Source organism: Gopherus evgoodei, chromosome 16, assembly GCF_007399415.2.
Source record: "Gopherus evgoodei ecotype Sinaloan lineage chromosome 16, rGopEvg1_v1.p, whole genome shotgun sequence".
Taxonomy (NCBI): Eukaryota; Metazoa; Chordata; order Testudines; family Testudinidae; genus Gopherus; species Gopherus evgoodei.
This window is the reverse complement of record NC_044337.1, coordinates 26664253-26687593: the sequence shown is the minus strand read 5'-3', so window position 1 is coordinate 26687593 and position 23341 is coordinate 26664253. Positions and strand designations below refer to the sequence as shown.

General features: G+C 41.8%; 1 protein-coding gene across 6 annotated transcripts; it reads left to right on the top strand.

The window, feature by feature from the left end:
• The first annotated feature begins 121 nt into the window (after positions 1-121).
• Positions 122-21858, top strand: SLC2A8 (solute carrier family 2 member 8). Of its 6 annotated transcripts, none has more exons than XM_030535072.1 (11): positions 122-213; positions 569-721; positions 3149-3311; positions 4148-4354; positions 5458-5557; positions 10675-10886; positions 12755-12901; positions 14502-14610; positions 15672-15845; positions 17367-17512; positions 17682-18856. In XM_030535072.1, exons 2-11 carry the CDS (start codon positions 621-623, stop codon positions 17826-17828), a joined length of 1506 nt encoding a protein of 501 aa, XP_030390932.1. In that variant the 5' UTR covers positions 122-213; positions 569-620; the 3' UTR covers positions 17829-18856. The 6 variants fall into 6 exon arrangements, with proteins under 6 accessions (XP_030390932.1, XP_030390934.1, XP_030390931.1 ...); XM_030535074.1 differs by having other exon boundaries at positions 129-208; XM_030535071.1 differs by lacking the exon at positions 122-213 and adding an exon at positions 220-421 and having other exon boundaries at positions 17682-21858.
• The last annotated feature ends 1483 nt before the right edge of the window (positions 21859-23341 follow it).

Here is a 23341-nt window from a genome sequence, read left to right as displayed (position 1 = left end):
CTGTTTCCGTCCTCCCGGCCCCATAGAGACGAGGCGGCTGGGTTGCGGCGAGCGGCTGTTGCGCGAGCAGGCAGAGACTCCGCCCAGAGCCATCCCTTCAGCAGAGCGAGGCTGGCCTGTCCGGATGTCAGAGCTAGAGCCATAGAGCTCGGAAGTCCTCCACGCCTAGAAAATCCCCGGAACCGTGTTGCGGGGGACTGGATATAAGGGACGGTCGGTCCTTCACTCTGTTCCCTCAGTATCTGGAGCCTCAAGTGTGTGCGCGGTAGCAGGTTCCCTTCTGAGGGATCGGGGGGAGGGGACGCTATCCGCACAGTCCTGCAGCTGCTGCCTCCTCCCTGGGTGTTGCATACGGGGAGAGCTGGGCTGGTGCCCATCGCTGCAGAGTGAATAGCGCCCTCCCCCCACGCCTGTGAATGGGGTACCTGTTCCTGCGCTCCGTAGACTCTTATCCTGAGCTCTGGGTTCTCCCTCCCCTCCCTAGCCCTACAGAGAGGGGCTTGTAACTCGCCACACCTACCGTAGTCTAGTGACTTTTCTATTGTTGCTTGTCCCTTTATCTCACTAGGCTGAGGCCAGGCTCACCAGACTGCCATTGCCAGGACAGCGCTACTTTCGAGATGGCTGCTGAGGAATCCCAACCCTTGTTGAGCTCCAGGAAGCCAAGTGAGCAATGGCTGCTGCCTGCTGAGAGCGTCCCTGTCCTGGATGTCTACCTGAGGTAAGAGCCTTTGCTTTTCTGAGCTGGAGACATTGGAGTTCCTGGATGAGTAGTAACGAAGTGTCAGTGTATGACTGCCCTCCGTACTCTGATGTTTCTAGTGAAGTCTTTTCAGAGACTTCGCTTGCTTCTTCCCATGTGGGGTCCAGCCTACATGCCATTTGGCTTTGGAATATTTGACCTCCTGACTAGACTCCATCCAGACATTATCTTGCTCTCATTTGATTTTTTTCCTATTTTTATTGAATTTGTCAATTAGTTAAAAGCGTTTTTTTGACATAGCTCTCACAGAACAAAATAAAAGGCCTCTGATAATACAGTATAGTTTTATAATGTGACATTCCTGCAACTCTCTCCTGAGGCATAGCGGCAAGCGCAGTGACTAATATGGAAGAATGTCACAGTATGAGTTCTGGGCACAGCAGAGTGGAGTGCCTAATAGGTGGGTGTGAATAAGATTCAGTGAGGAAAGCTGGTTGACATCTGACTGACTGAAAATGGAGCTAAGGAGGTAAGTTTTAACCAACACTTAGAAAGGGATTGGCTGTACATCTGGATGTCTTCTAAAAGATATGCTCTAGCTCAATCAAAAGTGTTTGAGGCTGGAATCACTCTAGTGAAATTCTGTCACCTGTGTGATGCTGAAGGTCAGATTAGATCATCATAATAGTCCCTTTTGGCCTTAAAACCTGTGAATGAGGGCAGCGTGCTCTAGTGAACTGATGTGATAGGATGAAGGACCTGATACGAAGGAGAAGGGGATCAGAGAAAATGCAGTTTTGGGGAAAAGAGCTTGCCAAGTTAAATGGAAACACAAGCAGTGGTGAAGACAAAGGCAAGTCTTGTAGTGGGTCATGAGCAAGTGTAGGCCTTTCAAGACAAGGTTGATGTAATTATGTTTGTATCAGGATTCTGAATAGACTGTTTGACTTCCAAGAGATGCTATAGCTAAAGAGAAGAGAGTGGGGTCTTGAAAGCAACAGAGTAAGGAGCAAAATCTGGAGGCACTATGGTCTGATGGATTGGGACTGGGACTTGGGAGATGTGGGTTCTATTCCAGATTTGCCACTCTGATATCACCTCAGTGAAGTCATTTTGTCATATTTTTACTCATCTTTTGAAAAGGATGGAAAGAGATCTTTAAGTTGTAAACATTTTGATTCTAGTTTAAAAATAGTCCAAGTTGGACTTTGTCTTGGTACAAAAGTAAGTAGGAGTTAGAGGATGACTGAAAAAAATGTTTTAAAAAACATATAAGCAGAGTTGGCTTTGAGTGCTGGGAGATTTTTTTGCTGTATCCAGACCCACCTTGAACTAGTAAGAATTCCAGTCTAAAATCAAAATGGCTTAGAGATGGGATCTGATTGCAGAAATATGTTTAGAGCAGAGGTGGAAAGTTTCGAATTCTCTTGCATACTTTTAATCTCATGTTAAATACAGGTTACTGTGAAATAGTAAAGATAAGGTTTGGACACATTTCTGAAAATAAAAGGGTTTGTGAGATTGTGAGTGGGTGGGAAGATAACAACTGATGCAGTTCTCTCAGCCATATCAGCAATTTCTGTGGAGAATCAGCTGACAGAAGTTGTGGCTATGGTTTGAAACTTCTTAAGAAAAGGAAAGCTTTTTGTGTTTTGTGCTTAAACTGGCTGAAATGTTTGATTCCAAATGAGTCAGTAACCTCCCCATTCCCCCCCCCCCCAAAGTAGGTAAATTGCCATTGCCTTTATTACTAATTTAACTGGCTTTGGGAGGGGGAGGTTAGAAACATTTTCTAATTCTAGCTCTGAGAGAATTAAACATCTGTAAACTCAAGTCCAAATCAATATGTGTGCACAAAGACATACTGGTTCCCTTCCAAGTACTGATTTTATGGTGGTCCCACTATGAGTATATTTTATTTTAGCTGTGATCCCAGGCTGTTGACTATGACTTAGCTTGAAATACTGGCCCCATTGAAGTCAATAGAAAAACTCCAATTGACTTTAGTGGCACCAGGATTTCACCATTTTTTAAATTATGATTGAGTAATACTTATTGAAAAGAGATGTTTCAGTTTGTTTTGTTCAGATTCTAACCTCACTTACTATTACCTTGATAGCCTTCTCTACTTCTAACTCTCCCTAAGATGATACCAAAATAGGCAATTTAAATTGTGTGTTCTGGAACACTTAAATTACATTTTTTTTTAATGTATTCAGACATCTCCAGATTCTTACGTGGATTGAGATTGTCTGATGGCTTGCACTGAGGATTCTGAAACATTGAACTGATCTATTTACATTCTTGATTGACCAAGTCACACAATTTGTACATATAAAGCATATTATAAAACAGAATTTTCTTTGGTTTTTACAGTAATATGAGAACCAACAATTGTATACACATGCAGCATTTCTGTTTGACTCATTCCTGGCTCTTTTACAGCAAAGTCCAGAACAGAAAGCTGTATCTGGCCACCTTTGCTGCTCTCTTGGGACCCCTCAGCTTTGGATTTGTCCTAGGTTACAGTTCACCAGCTATTCCCGATCTGAAGAAAATTAGTGACCCTAAATTAAGATTAGACACCAATGAAGCATCATGGTTTGGGGTAAGTGTTTGCAAGATGCATTATAATAATGTGTGACTGATTTGGTAAGAAAAAATTCCTTACACATTTTCAGTTGTGGGGCAGAGAAGACTATCTGAGAAGACTTTTGAGAAGACTATCTGTTTGTATGAGACTAGGCAGCTTGGGTTTAATAATAGAATATGTACTATTTCAGTTCTAGGTAATTTGTTCAAATTTTAGTCTGAGTGACTGAAAGTTGTTTTCACCTGGTGGCTGTTTGGTAGTCTGTGAAATTAATTTAGAGTTTTTTTGCCTCATTCTATGAACTCATCACACTTGGCATTAACTGGCCTGCTCTTGACAGTTTCAATAGAATGACCAAAGATTAAATGGGCCCTGGAGACTGAGCTCCCCTCTCTCATTGCTAAATGAGATTGTGCTATATTGGGAGCAAAGCATGTTGTAACAGCTTGGTGGGCCACTGCTTAGGCAGCATCTCTTTTAAACAGTTGAGGCTCCAGAACAGTCAAGCTGGCCGCTCTTGAACCTTAAGTTGTACTTTCTAAAAAGATGCATGCATGGTGGTTCTGTTTTTAACTGACTATAGCTATATATCTTTTCTACTGTAATATCTTTTAATGTTTACTTTTACACACGTGCGCTCTCACTCTAAAACTGATCTGCTATCCTTCTGAGGTGGATTAATGATCTTTGGGAATTGCACTAGTTTATGAATGGTTAGGTAGACTAGTCTTTGTCCCTTAGTCTAATGACTTCCGTACATCATCTTTTAAACCAAAAAGCAACGATTAATTTTTGGAAAGGCTGCAGAATGTCTAGTCATTTATCTGTTTGTGTGTGCTTGTTTTCTGAAGTCTGTAGTAACATTAGGAGCTGCTGCTGGAGGAATACTGGGAGGCTGTATGGTGGATAAAGTTGGGAGGAAGCTGAGTTTGATGCTGTGCTCAATACCATATGTCTCTGGGTTTACAATTATCATATCTGCCCAGAATGTCTGGATGCTTTACATTGGACGAATATTGACTGGGTTAGCCAGTGGCATTACTTCACTTGTTGTTCCAGTAAGTGAAACAATTTCTATTTCTTTCTTATTTATTCAGCATAGTCTGGAAAAATGTTGCATGAGATAATATAATCTTAAAACCAGGAGTGGCACCACAGCTATGGCACCCATACAACCTTAACTCTACCCTATAGTGACACCATGCAATAACCATATGAGTATTATCATAGCATATTAGTGTTTGTGGTCTTTTATATTAAATAGCATTGACTTTAAAGATGGATTACATTTATTTCCTCTTAGTGTCTCTCTGAAAGGCAAAACTTAAATTATTTGGATTTCCCAATGGCATTTCCAGTCCTCTATGTTTGGATTTCTTTTCAGTTTAATGTTAACTCTGAATTTCTCAGGTTTATAATACTTGTTGTTAGTGCATCACTGTAACACTCTTTTATTATTATTAATTATTACTATTAAATAGTTTTTGTCCAGGGATTTCCTTGTCCTTAACTTTTTGTTTAATATATAAAGAGTAAATAAAACACAGACTACATATCTTCAATTTTTAATATCTTTCTAAAACTTTTTAAACTCTTTTTGGGTCAGATTTGCTACTAGGCTGTGGCTGCATTACAGCATTTTGGAGCAGTGCAAAGCAGGCAGAATGTATACATCCAGTTTACTGTTATTTCCTGACTTTCATTTTTTTCTCTATGCGTGCGCGCACACACGTTTTCCCCTCAGTTTCCCCTACCTTTTGTCCTCCTTGGTGAGCAGATCTAGTGTAATTCATAGTTTTGAAGGGATCCTAGTGGAGCTGTCTTGGGCTCCACCTTTATGTATCTGTTACCAGAATTGTGGACTTATTTTGTAGTTCACATTAGCATCCATTTCCGGGATGCTAACTTATTTTCCTCTATGCAAGCTGTGGCATTTTGATTTCTGTTAATTTTTGGCACGTTTATTGGTATTTTTGGCAGAGCCTTTCATGGAATAAATGTAAATTTCCAAAAGTAACACTGCTGGTTTTAGTCATTCCAGTGTAGCTGCTTATGATTCATGTTGGAACAATGTGGCGTATTTTAACAAGTTATTTTCAATATCAGCTATTGTTACTTTTTAAAACTTTTTTGTTAATATTTTCTAATTATGCATTTTTAGGTGTATATTTCTGAAATATCCCACTCAAAAATTCGAGGAACACTTGGCTCATCTGTTCAGCTGATGGTGGTGACTGGTATACTAGGAGCTTATGTTGCAGGTATTGCACTTAGTTATAGAATCATAGAACTGTTGGGTTGGAAAGGACCCTGAGTGGTCATCAAATCCAGCCCCCTCTGCTGTAGCAGGACCAAGTAAACCTAGACCATCCCTGACAGGTGTTTGTCCAACCTGTTCTTAAAAACCTCCAATGGAGGATTCCACAACCTTCCTTGAAAGACTGTTCCAGAGCTTATCTACACTTAAAATTAGAAAATTTTACGTAATAGCTAACCTAAATATCCGTTGCTGCAGATTAAGCATGTTGCTACTTCTATCTTCAGTGTACGTGGAGACCGGTCCTCTTTATAATAGCCTTTGACATATTGGAAGACCTGTTATGAGGTCCCACCAGTTGTTTTTTCTCAAGACTAAACGTGCCTAGTGGTGTGGTTGTCTTTATTGAATTTCATCTTGCTGAATTCACACCAATATTCCAATTTGTCATGGTTCTTTTGAATTCTAATCATAGAACCATAGATGATTAGGGTTGGAAGAGCCCTCAGGAGGTCATCTAGTCCAACCTCCTTGTCATGGTATAATTCCCCACTCTGAACCTTAGCGTCCAAAAGATGGGGTACCAGCATGAATTCCTCTAAGCTCAATTACCAGCTTAGTACTTGTAGCGCTGCCACCAACCAGGAATTCGAGTGCCTGGTACACTCTGGTCCCCCCCCAAAACCTTGCCCGGGGACTCCCAAGACCCAGTCCCTCTGGATCTTAACACAAGGAAAGTAAACCCTTTCCCTCACCGTTGCCTCTCCGAGGCTTCCCCTCCCTGGGTTACCCTGGAAAATTACTGTGATTCAAACTCCTTGAATCCTAAAACAGAGAGGAAAATTCACCTTCTCCCTCCCCCTCCCAGACTCTCCCTGAGAGAGAAAGTAATCCTAACACAGAGAGAAAATTAACCTTTCTCTCCCCCTTCCGTCCTTTCTCCCCACCAGTTCCCTGGTGGATCCAGACCCAGTCCCCTGGGGTCTCACCAAAATAAAAAAAAACCATCAGGTTCTTAAACAAGAAAAGCTTTTAATTAAAGAAAATTTTTACTGTTTTTTCTATCTTTGTAAATTTAAGATGGAACATGTTACAGGGTCTTTCAGCTGTAGACACTGGGAATACCCTCCCAACCTAAGTATACAAGTACAAAAGTTAAAATCCTTTCAGCAAAATACAAATTTGAACTCCTTCCAGCCAAACACACATTTGCAAATAAAGAAAACAAACATAAGCCTAACTCGCCTATTCTGCCTAGTATTTACTATTCTGAGCACATAAGAGACTGTATCAGAGAGATTGGAGAGAATCCTAGTTACACGTCTGGTCACTCTCAGAACCCAGAGAGAACAACCACCAAACACTAACAGCACACACAAACTTTCCTCCCTCAAGGTTTTAAAGTATCCTGTCCCCTGATTGGTCCTCTGGTCAGGTGACTGCCAGGCTCACTGAACTTCTTAACCCTTTACAGGCAAAAGAGACATGAAGTACTCCTGTTCTATTAACCCTTAACTATCTGTTTATGACACCCCTGCTCAAAGCAGGACCAACACTAACTAAATTATCCCAGCCAGGGCTCTGTCAAGCTGGGCCTTAAAAACCATTAAGGATGGATATTCCACCACCTCCTTAGGTAACCCATTCCAGTGTTTCACCACCCTCCTGGTGAAATCGTAGTTTCTAAAATCCAACCTCGAACTCTCCCACTGCAACTTGAGACCATTGCTTCTTGTTCTTGTTCTGTCATCTGCTACCACTGAGAACAGCCCGAGCTCCATCCTCTTTGGAACCTCCCTTCAGGTAGCTGAAGGCTGCTATCAGATCCCCTCTCATTCTTCTCTTCTGCAGACTAAATAACCCCAGTTCCAACAGGCTCTCCTCATAAGTCATGTGCCCCAGCTCCCAATCATTTTCGTTGCCCTCTGCTGGACTCGCTCCAATTTGTCATAGATTCATAGATTCTAGGACTGGAAGGGACCTCGAGAGGTCATCGAGTCCAGTCCCCTGCCCTCATGGCAGGACCAAATACTGTCTAGACCATCCCTGATCGACATTTATCTAACCTACTCTTAAATATCTCCAGAGATGGAGATTCCACAACCTCCCTAGGCAATTTATTCCAGTTTTATTCCAATTAGAAACTTTTTCCTAATGTCCAACCTAAATCTCCCTTGCTGCAGTTTAAGCCCATTGCTTCTTGCTCTATCCTTAGAGGCTAAGGTGAATAAGTTTTCTCCCTCCTCCTGATGACACCCTTTTAGATACCTGAAAACTGCTATCATGTCCCCTCTCAGTCTTCTCTTTTCCAAACTAAATAAACCCAATTCTTTCAGCCTTCCATCATAGGTCATGTTCTCAAGACCTTTAATCATTCTCGTTGCTCTTCTCTGGACCCTCTCCAATTTCTCCACATCTTTCTTGAAATGCGGTGCCAAGAACTGGACACAATACTCCAGTTGAGGCCTAACCAGCGCAGAGTAGAGCGGAAGAATGACTTCTCGTGTCTTGTTTACAACACACTTGTTAATGCATCCCAGAATCACGTTTGTTTTTTTTGCAACAGTATCACACTGTTGACTCATATTTAGCTTGTGGTCCACTATGACCCCTAGATCTTTCTGCCATACTCCTTCCTAGACAGTCTCCTCCCATTCTGTATGTGTGAAACTGATTGTTCCTTCCTAAGTGGAGCACTTTGCATTTGTCTTTATTGAACTTCATCTGGTTTACCTCAGACCATTTCTCCAATTTGTCCAGATCATTTTGAATTTTGACCCTGTCCTCCAAAGCAGTTGCAATCCCTCCCAGTTTGGTATCGTCTGCAAACTTAATAAGTGTACTTTCTATGCCAACATCTAAGTTGTTGATGAAGATATTGAACAGAGCCGGTCCCAAAACAGACCCCTGCGGAACCCCACTTGTTATACCTTTCCAGCAGGATTGGGAGCCATTAATAACTACTCTCTGAGTACGGTTATCCAGCCAGTTATGCACCCACCTTATAGTAGCCCCATCTAAATTGTATTTGCCTAGTTTATCGATAAGGATATCATGCGAGACCATATCAAATGCCTTACTAAAGTCCAGGTATACTACATCCACCGCTTCTCCCTTATCCACAAGGCTAGTTATCCTATCAAAGAAAGCTATCAGATTGGTTTGACACCATTTGTTCTTTACAAATCCATGCTGGCTATTCCCTATCACCTTACCACCTTCCAAGTGTTTGCAGATGATTTCTTTAATTACTTGCTCCATTATCTTCCCTGGCACAGAAGTTAAACTAACTGGTCTGTAGTTTCCTGGGTTGTTTTTATTTCCCTTTTTATAGATGGGCACTATATTTGCCCTTTTCCAATCTTCCTTTCTGTAGTGGGGGCCCAAAACTGGACGCAACACTTCAAGTGTGGCCTCACCAGTGCTGAATAGAGGGGAATAATCACTTCCGTCGATCTGCTAGCAATGCTCCTACTAATGCAGACCAATATGGTGTTAGCCTTCTTGGCAACAAGGGTACACTGCTGACTTGTATCCAGCTTCTCATCCACTGTAATCCCCAGGCCCTTTTCTGCAGAACCGCTGTCTAGCCAGTCGGTCCCCAGCCTGTAGTGGTGCATGGAATTCTTCTGTCCTAAGTGCAGGATTCTGCGCTTGTCCTTGTTGAACCTCCATCAGATTTCTTTTAACCCAATCCTCCAATTTGTCTAGATCACTCTGGACCCTATCCCTACCCTCCAGCATATCTACCTCTCCCCCATCTCTCTCTCTCTCTCTCTCTCAGCTTAATGTCATCTGTGAACTTTCTGAGGGTGCAATCCATCCCATCATCCAGATTATTAATGAAGATGTTAAACAAAACCAGCCCCATAACCAACCCCTGGTACACTCCGTTTGATACCGGCTGCCAACTAGACATCAAGCCCTTGATAATTACCCATTGAGCCTGACAATCTAGCCAGCTTTCTATCCACCTTATAGTCCGTTCATCCAATCCATACTTCTTTAACTTGCTGGCAAGAATACTATGGGAGACCATATCAAAAGCTTTGCTAAAGTCAAGATATATCACGTCCACTGCTTTCCTGATATCCACAGAGCCAGTTATTTCATCACAGAAGGCAGTCAGGTTGGTCAAGCATGACTAGCCCTTTGTGAATCTATGCTGACTGTTCCTGATCACCTTCCTCTCCTCCAAGTGCTTAAAAATGGTTTCCTTGAAGACCTATCTGCTCCATGATTTTTTTCCAGGGACTGAGGTGAGACTGACCAGTCTGTAGTTCTCCCGGTTCTCACTTTTTTTTTTTTTTTTTTTTAAAAAAGATGGACACTATATTTGCCTTTTACCAGTCGTCTGTGACTTTCCCCCAGTCTCCACGAGTTTTCAAAGATAATGTCCAACAGCTCTGCAGTCACATCAGCCAATTCCTTCCACACCCGTGGATGCATTAGATCTGGACCCATGGACTTGTGCATGTCCTGTTTTTCTAAATAGTGCTTAACCTGTTCTTTCACCACTGAGGGCCTCCAAAGTGCTTGCAACTCCTCCCAGCTTGATGTCATCTGCAAATTTTGTAAGCATACTTTCCACTTCATTATCCAAGTCATTAATTAAAATATTGCATAGTGTGGAGCCACAACTGATGCCTGTGGAACCCCACTGGATACGTCCTCCCAGTTTGACAGTGAACCATTGATATTACTCTGAGTATAGTCTTTCAACCAGTTTTGCATCCATCTTCTAGTAATTCCATCTAGACCATATTTCCCTAGTTTGCTTAGGAGACTGTGTAGGGCTGTGTCAAAAGCCTTACTAAAATTAAGATGTATCACATCTGCTTTTTCCCATCCACTTGACCAGTAACCCCATCAAAGAAGGAAATTAGGTTGGTTTGGAATAATTTTTTTTTTGGACACGTACATGCTGGCTACGTGGGAGGCAGGGATAGTGAAACTTGGACTTCAGGAAGAGAATCGGCACATGCTCAGGGAACCACTCTTGAGGAAAGGGAAAATGTAGTACACAAATTGCTTTATCAGCAAAGCTAGTGCAGCTCACTATAATGCATACAAATGTCAGCTGATTCTCTTCATTTATGTTCCATTCCCTTCCTGCCTCAGGAATGGCACTCAGATGGCGCTGGCTGGCTGTGCTATGTTCTTTCCCACCTTGCATAATGCTCGTGTTCATGTCCTTCATGCCTGAAACACCTAGGTTCCTGCTGAACCAGAAAAAACGCACTGAAGCTATGGCTGCTTTACAGTTTCTGCGGGGATCAGAGGTGGACCATGAATGGGAATGCAGGCAGATTGAAACCCATGCTGAGGAGCAGGTGATGAAGATTTTGTTCTGGGTTACACTAAAAGCCTTTTTTATTCAGTGAAGAAGAAACGTGGTTAAATATGGTTATTACATACTTTGTGTGGTCAGAGATAATAGTGAAATAATTGAGTACCTTTCCCAGATCTTAAAGATCTCTGCATAGCTCCAAAGTTTGTCTACTTCACTAACAGAAGTTGGTACAATAAAAGATCCTGCCCACTTTGTCTCATAAATAAGAGCACAGATTAGTCCCCTCAATTTGTTCTAGAGATCATATTGACCAAACTACTAAACAAGTCTTTATAGTTTGGACTCATAGATATTTGTAGAAAGTGAATACCAATAAATCGCTCATGTTTTACAAAGGGGTTTGTGGATTTGGGTATCTTGTGAGGGCTGGATGATGGGGCAGTAGGAGGGGCAGGCAGAAACTTCAGAGGAAATTGATGCCCGGTTTTTCTAAATTCCCTGCTGTGGCTTCAGATGTTGCTCCCGCAGGTGTCCATATACTATGGTTCAGTTATAGGAATGGGAACTGAGGGTAGAAGAAATCAGCATTATTTAAGTACTGAGAGTTCTCAAGCTATTCCAAACATAACAATCACATTCATTATACCAGTTTAATAGATTACTTAAATGGGGGACTTGCTCTGTTTGTGTGTGACCAAGTGCCTGGGATAGACTACATTGACAATGTCCCTTTCAGGGCTGACTGTCTGCAAGAAATAGGGCAATCACCAAAGCTGGTGGTTTACACTCTAATCAATTAGATTAACCAAACTGGTAATAAAAGAGCTTCTGCAGTACCAGACTGGCTAGCCAGAAGCCAAACACTGTCCCCTTTTAAGCATTCTGGCTCCAATCCAGACAACCAAGTCTAATAAAGTGAGAGATTATAGAAAACCCATTTCACTATATGTGAGGTTCTTTCCACCCCCAAAGGATCAAACACACACATCCCCAGGTCAATATGAATTTCAGATCTTACCCAGATATCACACCGTCAGCCAGTCCTTAGCAACTAAAGATTTATTAATAAAAGAAAAGAAGAGTTACAAATGGTTAATAGATTTATTTACATACTAATGATTGCAAAGTCCTTATATCAGGTTTGTAGCAGTGATGGAATAGACTGCTGGCTTGTAAAATCTCTCTGGTGATTTCCAAAAGATTGGAAGGTCCTCAGTCCATAGTACAAGATGTTTGTTGTAAATCTATAGTCCAGAGAATTAGAGCAGGAAAGAAGCAAAATGGAGGTGTCTTTATATTCTCCTTCATGTACATGGAAATTTACTATATCAAACAAAGTCCACAGCCCCTGTATATGAAAGCTACTGTCCCAAGATGGAGTCCAGGGTCACATAAGCGTATCACAAGCTCCTACATGTTTTGCTGCATCACAGGGGGTGGCCATTAGCTCCTTGCTGTCTGAGGCATCCTCAAAAAATGCTATCTGGACAGGATGAATTTCTTCAGTGGCCCGTTGGGAGAGTGGAGTTTCCCTGATGGGCCCTCAGCACACAGATTTACATCAGGGCTAAGCAGTTTTTGGCAGACTACAATACATGTTTCAGATACAGGTACATAGCCAATATTCATAACTTCAGATACAAAGATGAGTCATGCTTATAAACAGGATAATCATACTTATCAATGGAAAAGTTTTATGATTTGCTACCTTACATGACATTCTTTGTACAAGATTTATGGAAATTGTATAACAGTGTTAACAGTAATATAAATGGCCACCTTTCTTATATGCAGCATCACAATATGGTCTTATGATAGATCTGAATCTCAGTGGTAGCACTTCTTCATTCAGTTATGCAAATCAAATAATTGTCACTGAATTAGGGTTGCCTATGTCTTCCTTTATAGCACAGACTAAGTGTTGCTGAATTTAAGAATCCATCTATCTACAAGCCATTTCTTATTGGTGTGGCACTGATGTTCTTCCAGCAAGTAACAGGGATTAATGCAATTATGTTTTATGCAGAAACTATATTTGAAGAAGCTAATTTCAAGGTAAGCATTGTTCACTTCCATCTTTCTAAAATACAATAGATAAGTGCAGTTTAGCCGAATGTTGCACTTGAGTAGAGTACCAAACAGAAACCATATATGAATTTGGTGAATCTGTTAGTCATGGAAAAACGTTATGTCTCTGTGGTTTTGTTTGTATGCAGACATCTCACTGTCCTTGTTCTGGCTGGTTAGTTTTATTAACAGTTTCTTCAAGGAAAATAATATATATTAGGCTGCTGCTCAGCAACTTTGCCTCCATTTTCAGGAAATGCCAGAAGCCCACTTGGTCATAGGGCCACGCAGAATCTCTCTCGCCATGGTTACTACTGTGTGCTTCAGAGGAAGTAAAATTGCTGTGTCAGGTGAAAGCTAAATTACAGCATTGGAGAGGAATAATTGCTGGAGTGGATCTCTATAGAAAGATCAAGTTATTTTACTAGTCATAATTAAATTCTATTTTTAAGCTAATACTTCATGCAAAGTGCTTCCGTCTGGTGTCCATTTTCAGTTTACCTGACGAAGATATATGCTCTGCATGTTAGAATCAAACTTTAAAAACAGTTTTTTTTGTTTTTTTTTTTTCCTTTCATGCATTCATCTTCCACTGCCTCAATTTCCCTTTGTGTTTCTTGCATAATCTCCAGGTCATCCACAGGTATGGCAGTGACAGAGGCTTGTGAGAGAATCAGCTGCTAATAACAATCTTGTGTTCATTTTCTGAATGAAATGAATAAAATTGAGACTTCATGTATATTAAGAGCAGTGGTTGTGAGTTGGACATCTGGGCTGCTATCCTTGACATTCCTGTTAGTTGCTTCTGACTTTGCCAAAGTCATGTAATGGAGCCATAATGTTAAAATCCATGGCTACCTAGGAAATTGTCATCCGCACAGTATGGCCATTCAGAACCTTATGGTAGCAGGATGATCTACAGTAGTGGTGGCCAAACTTACTGACCCTCCAAGCGCATATGACGATCTTCAGACGTTCAAGAGTTGGGTTGTGCCTGCCAGTGCTCGGGGCTTCAGCCCCGCCGCAGAATGGTGGGGCCAAGGGCTTCTGCCCTGCAGGGAGGGGGGCCTCCGGGCTTCAGATGAAGCACCAAGCCCTGGCTGGCACACCCCATGGGGTTGAAACCCCGAGACTCCTATCCCTGCTGTGCAGAAGAAGCCTCTAGTGCCCCCCCATCCACAGGGTAGAAGCCCTGAGCTCTCTCCCCTCCCCCATCCCCCAACCTGTCTGGTAGGCAGAGAATGGGGTTGAGGGATCATGTGGGCTCTGCAAGCTGCACCTTAACTGTAAAAGAGAATTGCAGAATTTTGTAGAATTTAATTTTTTGGTGCAGAATCTCCCCAGGAGTAATTTATCTGGTGAGGCTTAATGATTGAAAAGCATTTTGAGATCCTCATATGAAAGGTACTGTGCAGAAGCACAGTATGTTAGTTAATACAGAGATCAGACCAAGATATCAATACTGCATACAAATTAGCAATACAAAATATGCTTATTTCTTTTTTACCTGCAGCATTACTGGAAAATCCTAATCACTTAATTAACACCATGACATTGCTTCTACAGATTTCTTTTCTCTTACTTTCAGGACAGCAGAATGGCCTCTGTTGTTGTGGGTTCCGTACAAGTGTTTTTCACAGCTGTGGCTGCACTTATTATAGATAAAACTGGGCGAAAAGTACTGCTTTCTCTTTCAGGTAAAAAACAAAACAAAACCTGTATCTTAAAATATAAAATACATATGAGACAGCTGATTTAGATCAATCTGAATGGATGAGGAAATGTCTAGACACTATTTTGTTTTCTCCAAACCATACTTAAGAATCTCTCTCTTTGGAGACTGTGACTGAAGGTGTTAAAGACCTAGGTCCAGACTTCTCCAGTGTCCTGCATCTTTGTGTCTGCTTTGTGCCCTTAACTTTCCACTGTATCCTACATTATAGGAATCCTGCGTCCATGTTGCCAGTTAATAACTGAGAACGTAAGCTCCAGAAGCAATACAATGAGTTTCTAAACTCTTTGAGGCCTTTTTATTTAAAGGCTGGGACAATGATGAAAGTATCTTTAAGAACAATATTGTTTGTAATACTAAATATATCCTAGCTTGCCTACTGCATGAAGGTTTGTAATTATGCTGTGAAGTGGCTTATTTTAAAACTTAACTTCTGTAGACTTAGTCTGGTGATTTTAGAAGAAGAGTGATCACAATTTACACACTGCACTGGAGAGCCTTCCTTCCTTTCAAAAGATAATTATCATAAACTCTCATTTCAGATGATGCAAGGGAGAGATCGTTCCAAAAAAGCAGTTTGCTTTCTTAGCTACATTAAAGTACCATTGTCCTCTGAAATTAGTGAACACTTCTTGTTTACTTGTGCCTATTTCACAAGTAGGTTTGGTGGTATTAATTATATCAAGCAGGATTCATTTACTCGAACATGTATATATGTATTCAGTATACTTGAATCCTGTAATTGTATGTATATTCACAGTGATTGCTGAGGTTGTTGTAATTCTAGATACTATTTTATTTATTTAGTTTTGGTGATCTCTCACTTGAGTCAGCCTGTACCAAATAGTTTCAGAGGTAGTTTCTAAGGATGTTATTCTTATACAATCATTGTGGGCAAAGCACTGATGTGAGGAATGTCCATAAGAGACTTGTTTTTTGTATTTAATTTACTGATTCTGGTCTCTCGGATACAAATCTTTTCCAAGTGGCAATAAATCTGCAGTTAGTTCTTCTTTACTTTTGCAGGGGTCATTATGGCTATCAGCACTGCAGCATTTGGGCTGTACTGTAAAGTGATCCTTCCAAACCCTCAGAATTCATCACAATCTGACTTATTGACTACACTAAATTCAGCATCTGTAGCAGCAGAAAACAATCTAGCATGGTTGGCTGTAGTGAGCTTGGGGCTGTTCATCACTGGTGAGTGGTCTGGCATTATAGTCATGGGCTATGCAAAAAAAATTGTCCACGACTATAAAAGCACTTGAGACAAGAGTACTGTATTCCTCAGAAGTTCTTGAGTATGGCCTTATAATAGTACTGGTCAACTGTGACCTCTGACTCAGCTAAGTTGTGAAAGCCCAGCACTTCTTGGGGATCAAGCTATAGCGCTGTGCTTCTGCAGTCTGTACTACGCTCAGCAGGGACTCCTGAAAGGGTGTAGGGCAGGGGTCTCAAACATGCGGCCTGCAGGGCTCCTGTGTGTGGCCCGCCAAACTCCCTGTCCCCCCCCATCCCTCTGCCTACCTGCGGGATTGCCCCCTGTGGCGTTGAGTCCCGCACTGCTGTTTGAAGCAGTTGGCAGCACACCCCTTCGGGCCAGGGGGGAGCGGGAAGGAGGCAGAGGGCTCCTGCATTGCCTCCTTCCAGGCACCGTCCCCTGCAGCTCCCATTGGCTGGGAACAGGGAACCGCAGCCAATGGGAGCTTCGTGGGAGGTACCTAGAAGAGTGGCAAGAGCAGCGCATGCACGGAACCTTGAGCCCCCCTACTCCCCCAGGGGCTGCAGGGACAGGGTCCCAGCTGCTTCCTGGAACGGAGCAGCGGGGAGCCAGGGCAGGCAGACAGGGAGCCTGCCCTGGCCCCCATGCACACCGCTGCCAGCCCAGAACCGCTCTAGGTAAGCGGCACCAGACTGGAGCCTGCACCCTGCACCCCAACTCCCTGCCCTGAGCCCCCTGCGACATACCGCATCCCTCCTGCCCTGAGCCCCCTGTTGCACTCCTCACCTTCTTGCACCCCACCCACCAACGCCCGCCCTGAGCCCCTGCCACACCCTTTCTGCACTCCCTGGGGGCAGTGTTGGGGTGGGGACGGCAGGGAAGAGGTAGGGCAGGGGCAAGGCCTAATGGAAGGGGTGGAGTGGGGGTGGGGCCAGAGGCAGCAAGGGGGAGTGTCAGTGATGCAGCCCTTGGTTCAATGCACTAGTCCTCATGGTCATTTGAGTTTGAGACCCCTGGTGTAAGATATGGATTAATCAGCCTGGACCACATTCCTAGATATTGCACTTAAATATGGGTTTTTTTTGTTTTTTTTTAAACTGTGTTCACAACCAGAAGCATTTTGTTTTTTCCTGCACCAGTCAAAGTGAGGTAACTTTTTAGGTAGTGCAGGGCAATTGATGTTAAAAATGTAGATTTAGTGTGAAGAAACCTCCACTTCAAAGAGAGGTAACAAAACCCCCCTCATTTATCTAAGCGTGTTATCAGATGGTGGTGGTAATAATTTTGGGGTATTGTTGCAACAAGTATATGCCAGTTTTTGGAGTGTGCATATCAGTACTGCTTTCGAAATGAAATGTTACCTCTACAGCAGTCTGAGAGGACAGTAGTTAGAGTTGGGGTAGAATTAACATATCACAGAAAAGGCTTTGGGATCATTCACAACTTGCTTCTTCAAATGTAAAACAAGTTTATTTTCACCTTTTTATTTTCAATTTCAGGTTTTGCCCTTGGCTGGGGTCCCATTCCGTGGCTGGTGATGTCTGAAATATTCCCACTTCAAGCTAGAGGGATATCCAGCGGTGCCTGTGTCTTAACAAACTGGTTTATGGCTTTTTTAATAACCAAGGAATTTCATGATCTTACAGTAAGCACCATGTAACCCCAATTATGAGCCTTACCCCTTCTGATTCATGGTGAAAGTTGATAAACAATGCTGTTGGAAGAGCATAGCTGAGTGATTTGCCCTGGTAATGAGGTATTGCAGGTAGTCCTATGCAGCTTTGTTTTTTCTCATAATTTTCTTTTTCTTTCAGGGCTTCCTGACGTCCTATGGCACTTTCTGGCTTTTCTCTGTCTTCTGTATTCTAAATGTAATCTTTACTGTCCTGTATGTGCCTGAAACAAAAGGAAGGACATTGGAACAAATAGAGGCTCACTTCCGAAGATCACCTGCACCCTGAGGAGGTTTACCCTGTAGGAAAGTTTCCTATTAGGTTACTGTTAGTGTTATTGCCTAAACTTTTCCAAGAAACATCCTCTGGGTTAGGAGGCTGCACGTGAATTCATGATGTGGTTAAACATGGTTTAAATCAATTTCTAATCAATTTTTTGTTAACTTTGGCAAAAATCTGAATTGCACTGTGGAGAACCAAAACATTTTTCTCTTATGCATGTACGCATTCAGCTTCTTTCAGGTTTACAAAGCAGCAGGTTATGCTAATTCACTGTGATATGTGAGTTCTCTCCTTTTCCCAGGCCTTGGAGCTTCATTTAGACTGTCACTGTTTTTCTCTTTCCAATATTCCCTTTACCTACTGTAGATTAGTTATGAAGGCTGAATAACTGCTTTTAATGGATTAGCTGGTATGCTGTTGTCTCTTATTGCCTGACCTGCATTAACTTCATACCCTATTTTGATTCTTCCACTGTCATCATCTGTGCTTGTATGGGTTGTGGCCTGACTACTGAACAAAGTCCAGGCCATTGGTGAGCACAACAGTCCTGTAACTAATGCACTAGCCCTCTTCTGATGTTGTGTGCTTGATAAATTGCTGAACATCCTCTAAGAGCCCTAATGTCAGGAGGGGGTTTGAGCACCTCAGGGAAATATATCATGATATGTAGTTGTAGTCTTGTGGGAAAAGCAGGCTAAAATAGAGCATCTTCAAATTTCAAATAAGTATCTTCAGAGGTGCTAACAGGTGGAAGGTGTGTGGCTTCTGCTCAGTTTGCCAAACTGCTGAAAAAGCTTTTGGGCCTTGGAGGAAAAAAATACTACTTATACATCAGAAACCCTAATCAGCTGTTCAGTTATGAGACTGTTGCTGTATTTACTTCTCTTGTGTGGGAGACTTCCATCTCAGTACAGTTGGCCATTATGACTAGAACCCTATAAGCAAGACTAGCCCCACCTTGCTACTTGAACTATACACATTTTATGTAGTACTTTCTTAACAGCTGCTGTTGATACACTGTTCTGTTTCCATAACATTTGCTATTATTGTCTAAGTAGCTTACTAAACACTTTTTACAAGAACATAACTATCTTAAAGAAATTTGTCAATGTAAAACAACTGTGGTTGACAGGGGTAGTCATCTAATGGAAATATCTCCTATTTCACTGCTTTTCAAAAGGACATAAGGGTCTCCTGCCATTCTGGGAAAGCACAAAGAAAATATTTCATTGTAGTGTCTAGATTACACAATTAGATTTTAAGAAACAGTTTATCTAATCAGAGGTACATATAAGTAGACTCTCCATTGGAGTTACTTTGTTTGCATAACTAACAGTCTTATAAAAGCCTGAGCTAAAGAGCCAGCTAGCAATGATACTGAAGAGGCCGCTCTCATTAGTGGGACAGAACAGAGTAGCTAGATAGAGGGACAGAGAAGTAGCACTAGTGACACTTTTGCACCAGAGGTGGAATGGCTGATATGAATGGATGACTGTGGTATAAAGTAAAAAATACTTCACCATCTGGTTAAGTATTAGCCATATTTTATAAATGGGAAAACTAGAAGCACAGAAAGGTTACTGGACTTGTTCACCGTTGCAGAGTGAATCTGTGTTCAAGCCAGGAATAGACCTCAGCCCTCCATGTCCTGTGCTCAAACAGTGCCATCGCTACCAATTTTCTGCTAGATAAAAAAAAAAAGTTGCAGTGGTCTCAGGCACTAGGTTCTGCCTGTATCTTAGTCACACGATGGAGAGCAGGGGCAGAGAGGACCTAATGGCAAAGAAGATAATTAAGTATCTTTCTTTGCTTGAATGAGGTCATCAGGCACAAGGCTACTGTGTCAGATCTATAGTGCCAGAGCTTCCCACTTGACTGCTGCACAGAAATGCCTTCAAAGATCAGGTGCATTGCACCTGTCAGCCTCCACATCAAACAGACTCATTTAATTTGACCCCTTCCCTTTAAACATACAGTCCCTGTCTGAGCAGAAATCGAGTTTGCCTTCTGAAACCATCAAAGCACTGAAGGCACAGAATGGTCATATACTTAAGTTGCAAACAAATGTTGCATGCGCAGGCCCTTACTACACAGGGCCAGAGAGAAATTTAAGACTGGGGGGAATAACTGGCTGAATATTGAGTAGGGGACAGGCCCTATTGCTGATCCAGGCAGATAAACTGGCCACATCTGTTTAACTAGAAATAAAAGTACGTTTCCCTTTGCTATGACAATACAAATAATCCTATAACAGTCTCACCAGCATGTCAAGTCTGTCTGTCTAGCTAACAAAAGCCAAAACTAGTGGTACTAGCTACACATTTCACCTTTACAGGCCTTTTTGCAGCGCTTCACTCAAAAGTTACTATTTCTATTACATTTAGCTATTTAGGGCACCATTGGCACTGTACAAACTGAGGTAGGCATAGTCCCTTCCCCACAGTTCAGGATTCCACCTCAAGGAAGCATTCAGGTTGTTACATAGTGTTAAACACACATTGCAGCATTATTCTTGAGTCAGTCTGACTAATATATAAAATATATGCATCAATTTTTTATTTCAAGCACTTTAAATAAATCCATCTTAAACACACAGCCTTTGGAGACCTTCCAACCCAACCTGCATTTAAGAGCTCAAATGTGTCTCAATGGGCAATGATCCTTTACCCGCACCTGGAAAACCATGGGCAAACAGGCACATATTTTCAGTGAATAGCTTAATTAAAAGGTAAAGGGCCCAGGTCTCCTTTCATTAACATCAGTGTAACTACTGACTTCAAGGGCATTAGACTGGTGCAAATCAGGAGTAACTGAGAGGAAGGTCAGGCTGTAGGCTTGCTAAACCATTCCTGGAAAACGAGAAAATGCTGGCTGAGTGAGAGCTGTACAGATGTAGCAGGATGCTATGAATGTTCAGTGTGTGACTAAAGTAAAAAAATCAGTGAGTTAGAGACTTGACAGGGAAGTAAGACTGGACTGGAAATTCTTTAGCAGTACAGCCAATTGCTGGATGGGCCAGAAAGTTGATTTCTGCTAGCAATAAAAGGCAAAAACATCACAAAGGGATCAAATCTGTCAGCAAACCCTACAACTGCAGCTTTCCGTAAAGAGCTGTACATTAGCCGAGTCAGTAAAATGTGCAAAACCAATCAAATGCAGCAAATATAGTATTTGTGGCCACAAGCTAGAAATGAAAATAGAAGCATGTGACAAACAGAAAGGAGCAACTCTAAACAATGTGACAGCAGAAACTGAAACAGAACTTAACTGTAGTGCAAAGTATGAATGCGTTTACGAAGACTATCTAAAATAACAAGACTTAGACACACGCACGCACACACACACACACGAGTCTGGGAATGAGAGGTGCCAAAGCAGAGACATCTCCCTGTGCAGAACCCTGCCAGTGAATGTGGGGGGAGAACAAAGAATATTACTTTAGACACCCTTCAGTGCAGGAAGGGCTTCTGTTCAAACCCTGCTGATACATGTCTTCTCCTCTGAACTGACTAACAACATCTCTTAAGGAAAAAAAAAAATCCCAAAACACTTTAACAGGGACTCAAAGTTGCCCCTTATGAGAATAGCGCCACTCCTTCCAGACTACAGAAGAATGACCAACATAAGTCAGAACTTGGAGAAACTACCACCTTTGAAAAGGAAAGAAAACCACTGTCCAGTGATTCATTAGTAAATGCCAAGGAAACAATAGGCTCATGTCAAATTTCATAAATATTTATTACAGCTCAATGAACAAAAAAGTACCTGCTGCTCCTTCACAACAATGGCCTGTTGCTCTTAAAACAGCTTTAGTTATTATAGTAATGGTTCCCTTTCTTTACAGGCTACATTCAAAACATGGTACATATACATTACTTGCAATTAAAAACAGTGGCAATACAATAGATTTTAAGACACTTGGTGGTAGTTAATTTTTAGATCAAAAGGTTCAGCAACAGTCTAACAGTACATAATCATTGAGGTACATAACCCACTGCTAACATTCAAGCACTTCAACAAAAAAAAAAATCAGGGTTGACACAAACTGCTTTGTACAGACCTTAGAATCCTAACATCTTCCATTCAACTAGATAAATACTTAAACAAGAGGCAGTAAATAAATGTGCAAAAATATTCCTGTTTTCTTTTTTCCTCAAGGTTCATAATATTGGCATGAATTCACATTTACACAGATAAACAATGGCTGTCGTTGGTCAGTTGAATGTCACTAGTAGGGGACTAGGGCAAAGCAGACATGCGTTATACAGGCTGGCGCAGGTGCAGTGCTGTAGTCACAATGCTAAAAATACGTTTAGTAACCTGGCTGCTAATAAAGACATTTGCTGCAGGCTCAAACATCAGAATTTCCTGTATATTAGAAATGAAATCTAAATTTCTCAAGGTCAAAGTTATTCCATCACAAAACAAAATCCATAAGAGCGCATTCACCAACACCAGAAGGGCAGTGAGAAAAGATTTCTTTAGCTAAAGTGGCAAACACTGGGTGTATTAACTACCACAGCAATATTCATTTTCAATTTCTTGTTCATTCTCCCAGATAGAAAGCTACAAACATGATGTAAGAACACACCGAAAGGGGAAAGGAATACCCTTTAAATATTACAAATGTATGTGCCAACACATGGTTTTTAATTTCCTGTCTTGTAAGGAGGAGTCTAAACCTAGCTGTTGATGGACAGTGTTAATAAACTTGAGTGTGTTTTCCAAAATGTATTCCAGCCAAATGCTTAGGCACATGATTGTGCCCAGTATGGCATGAGGCAGACTAGTGAGCCACAAGCTATCAAAAGATCGTGTTGCTCTTTAGAAGCATTTTGCTTCATGCTACTGAAAAGAAATAATTTGCAAGGCAGCGCAAGTCTTTAGAATGGCCAAGCATACCTGACCTCAATGATGGACTTGAGAGAGCTTTAAAGAACCAAGGTGGGTGAGGTAGTAACTTCAAGTTGGTCCAATGAAAGATATTACCTCCGCAACCCTGTGTCTCTACTATCCTGGGACCAATGGGGCTACAATTTAAGAGGGCATTACAATTACCCAAAAGGCAGACTACAGGCTGACATAAATCCAGGGAACATGCACTTGGAACAGCAAGGTGGGCAAATCCTGCCCTTGAGGGGTCGTAATGCCACGTGTACCACAGCCTGCCCTAAGGCAGAGCTCTTTGAAAAACGGTGACATCAGACTGGCCGAGTCAGTATGAAGCAATGAAATCAGCTACAAGCATGGTTGAGGGCTCTTTTTGTTCAGAATATCACCAGGTTTAGTCATCAGTCATAGTAGCAGGCTGTTGCCATCCAAATTTTACGTTCTCAGTCATTTTAACTTTACAAACTACATCCATGCTGGGTACAACTATAGTAAAACGTATCTATGCTGTGCCAGGAGTCCTAGACCATTGTGGTATCAGAGGTAAATTGACCAATCACTGCCTTTATAGCTAATTTTGCATGCAACAATTTCACTGGTTCACCAGACAGTCTCTACGCAAAAGAATA

Coding starts and splice junctions, on each gene's coding strand:
- SLC2A8 (XM_030535071.1), top strand. Junction 3,312..4,147: donor ATGAAGCATCATGGTTTGGG/GTAAGTGTTTGC, acceptor TGTTTTCTGAAG/TCTGTAGTAACATTAGGAGC. Junction 4,355..5,457: donor TTACTTCACTTGTTGTTCCA/GTAAGTGAAACA, acceptor ATGCATTTTTAG/GTGTATATTTCTGAAATATC.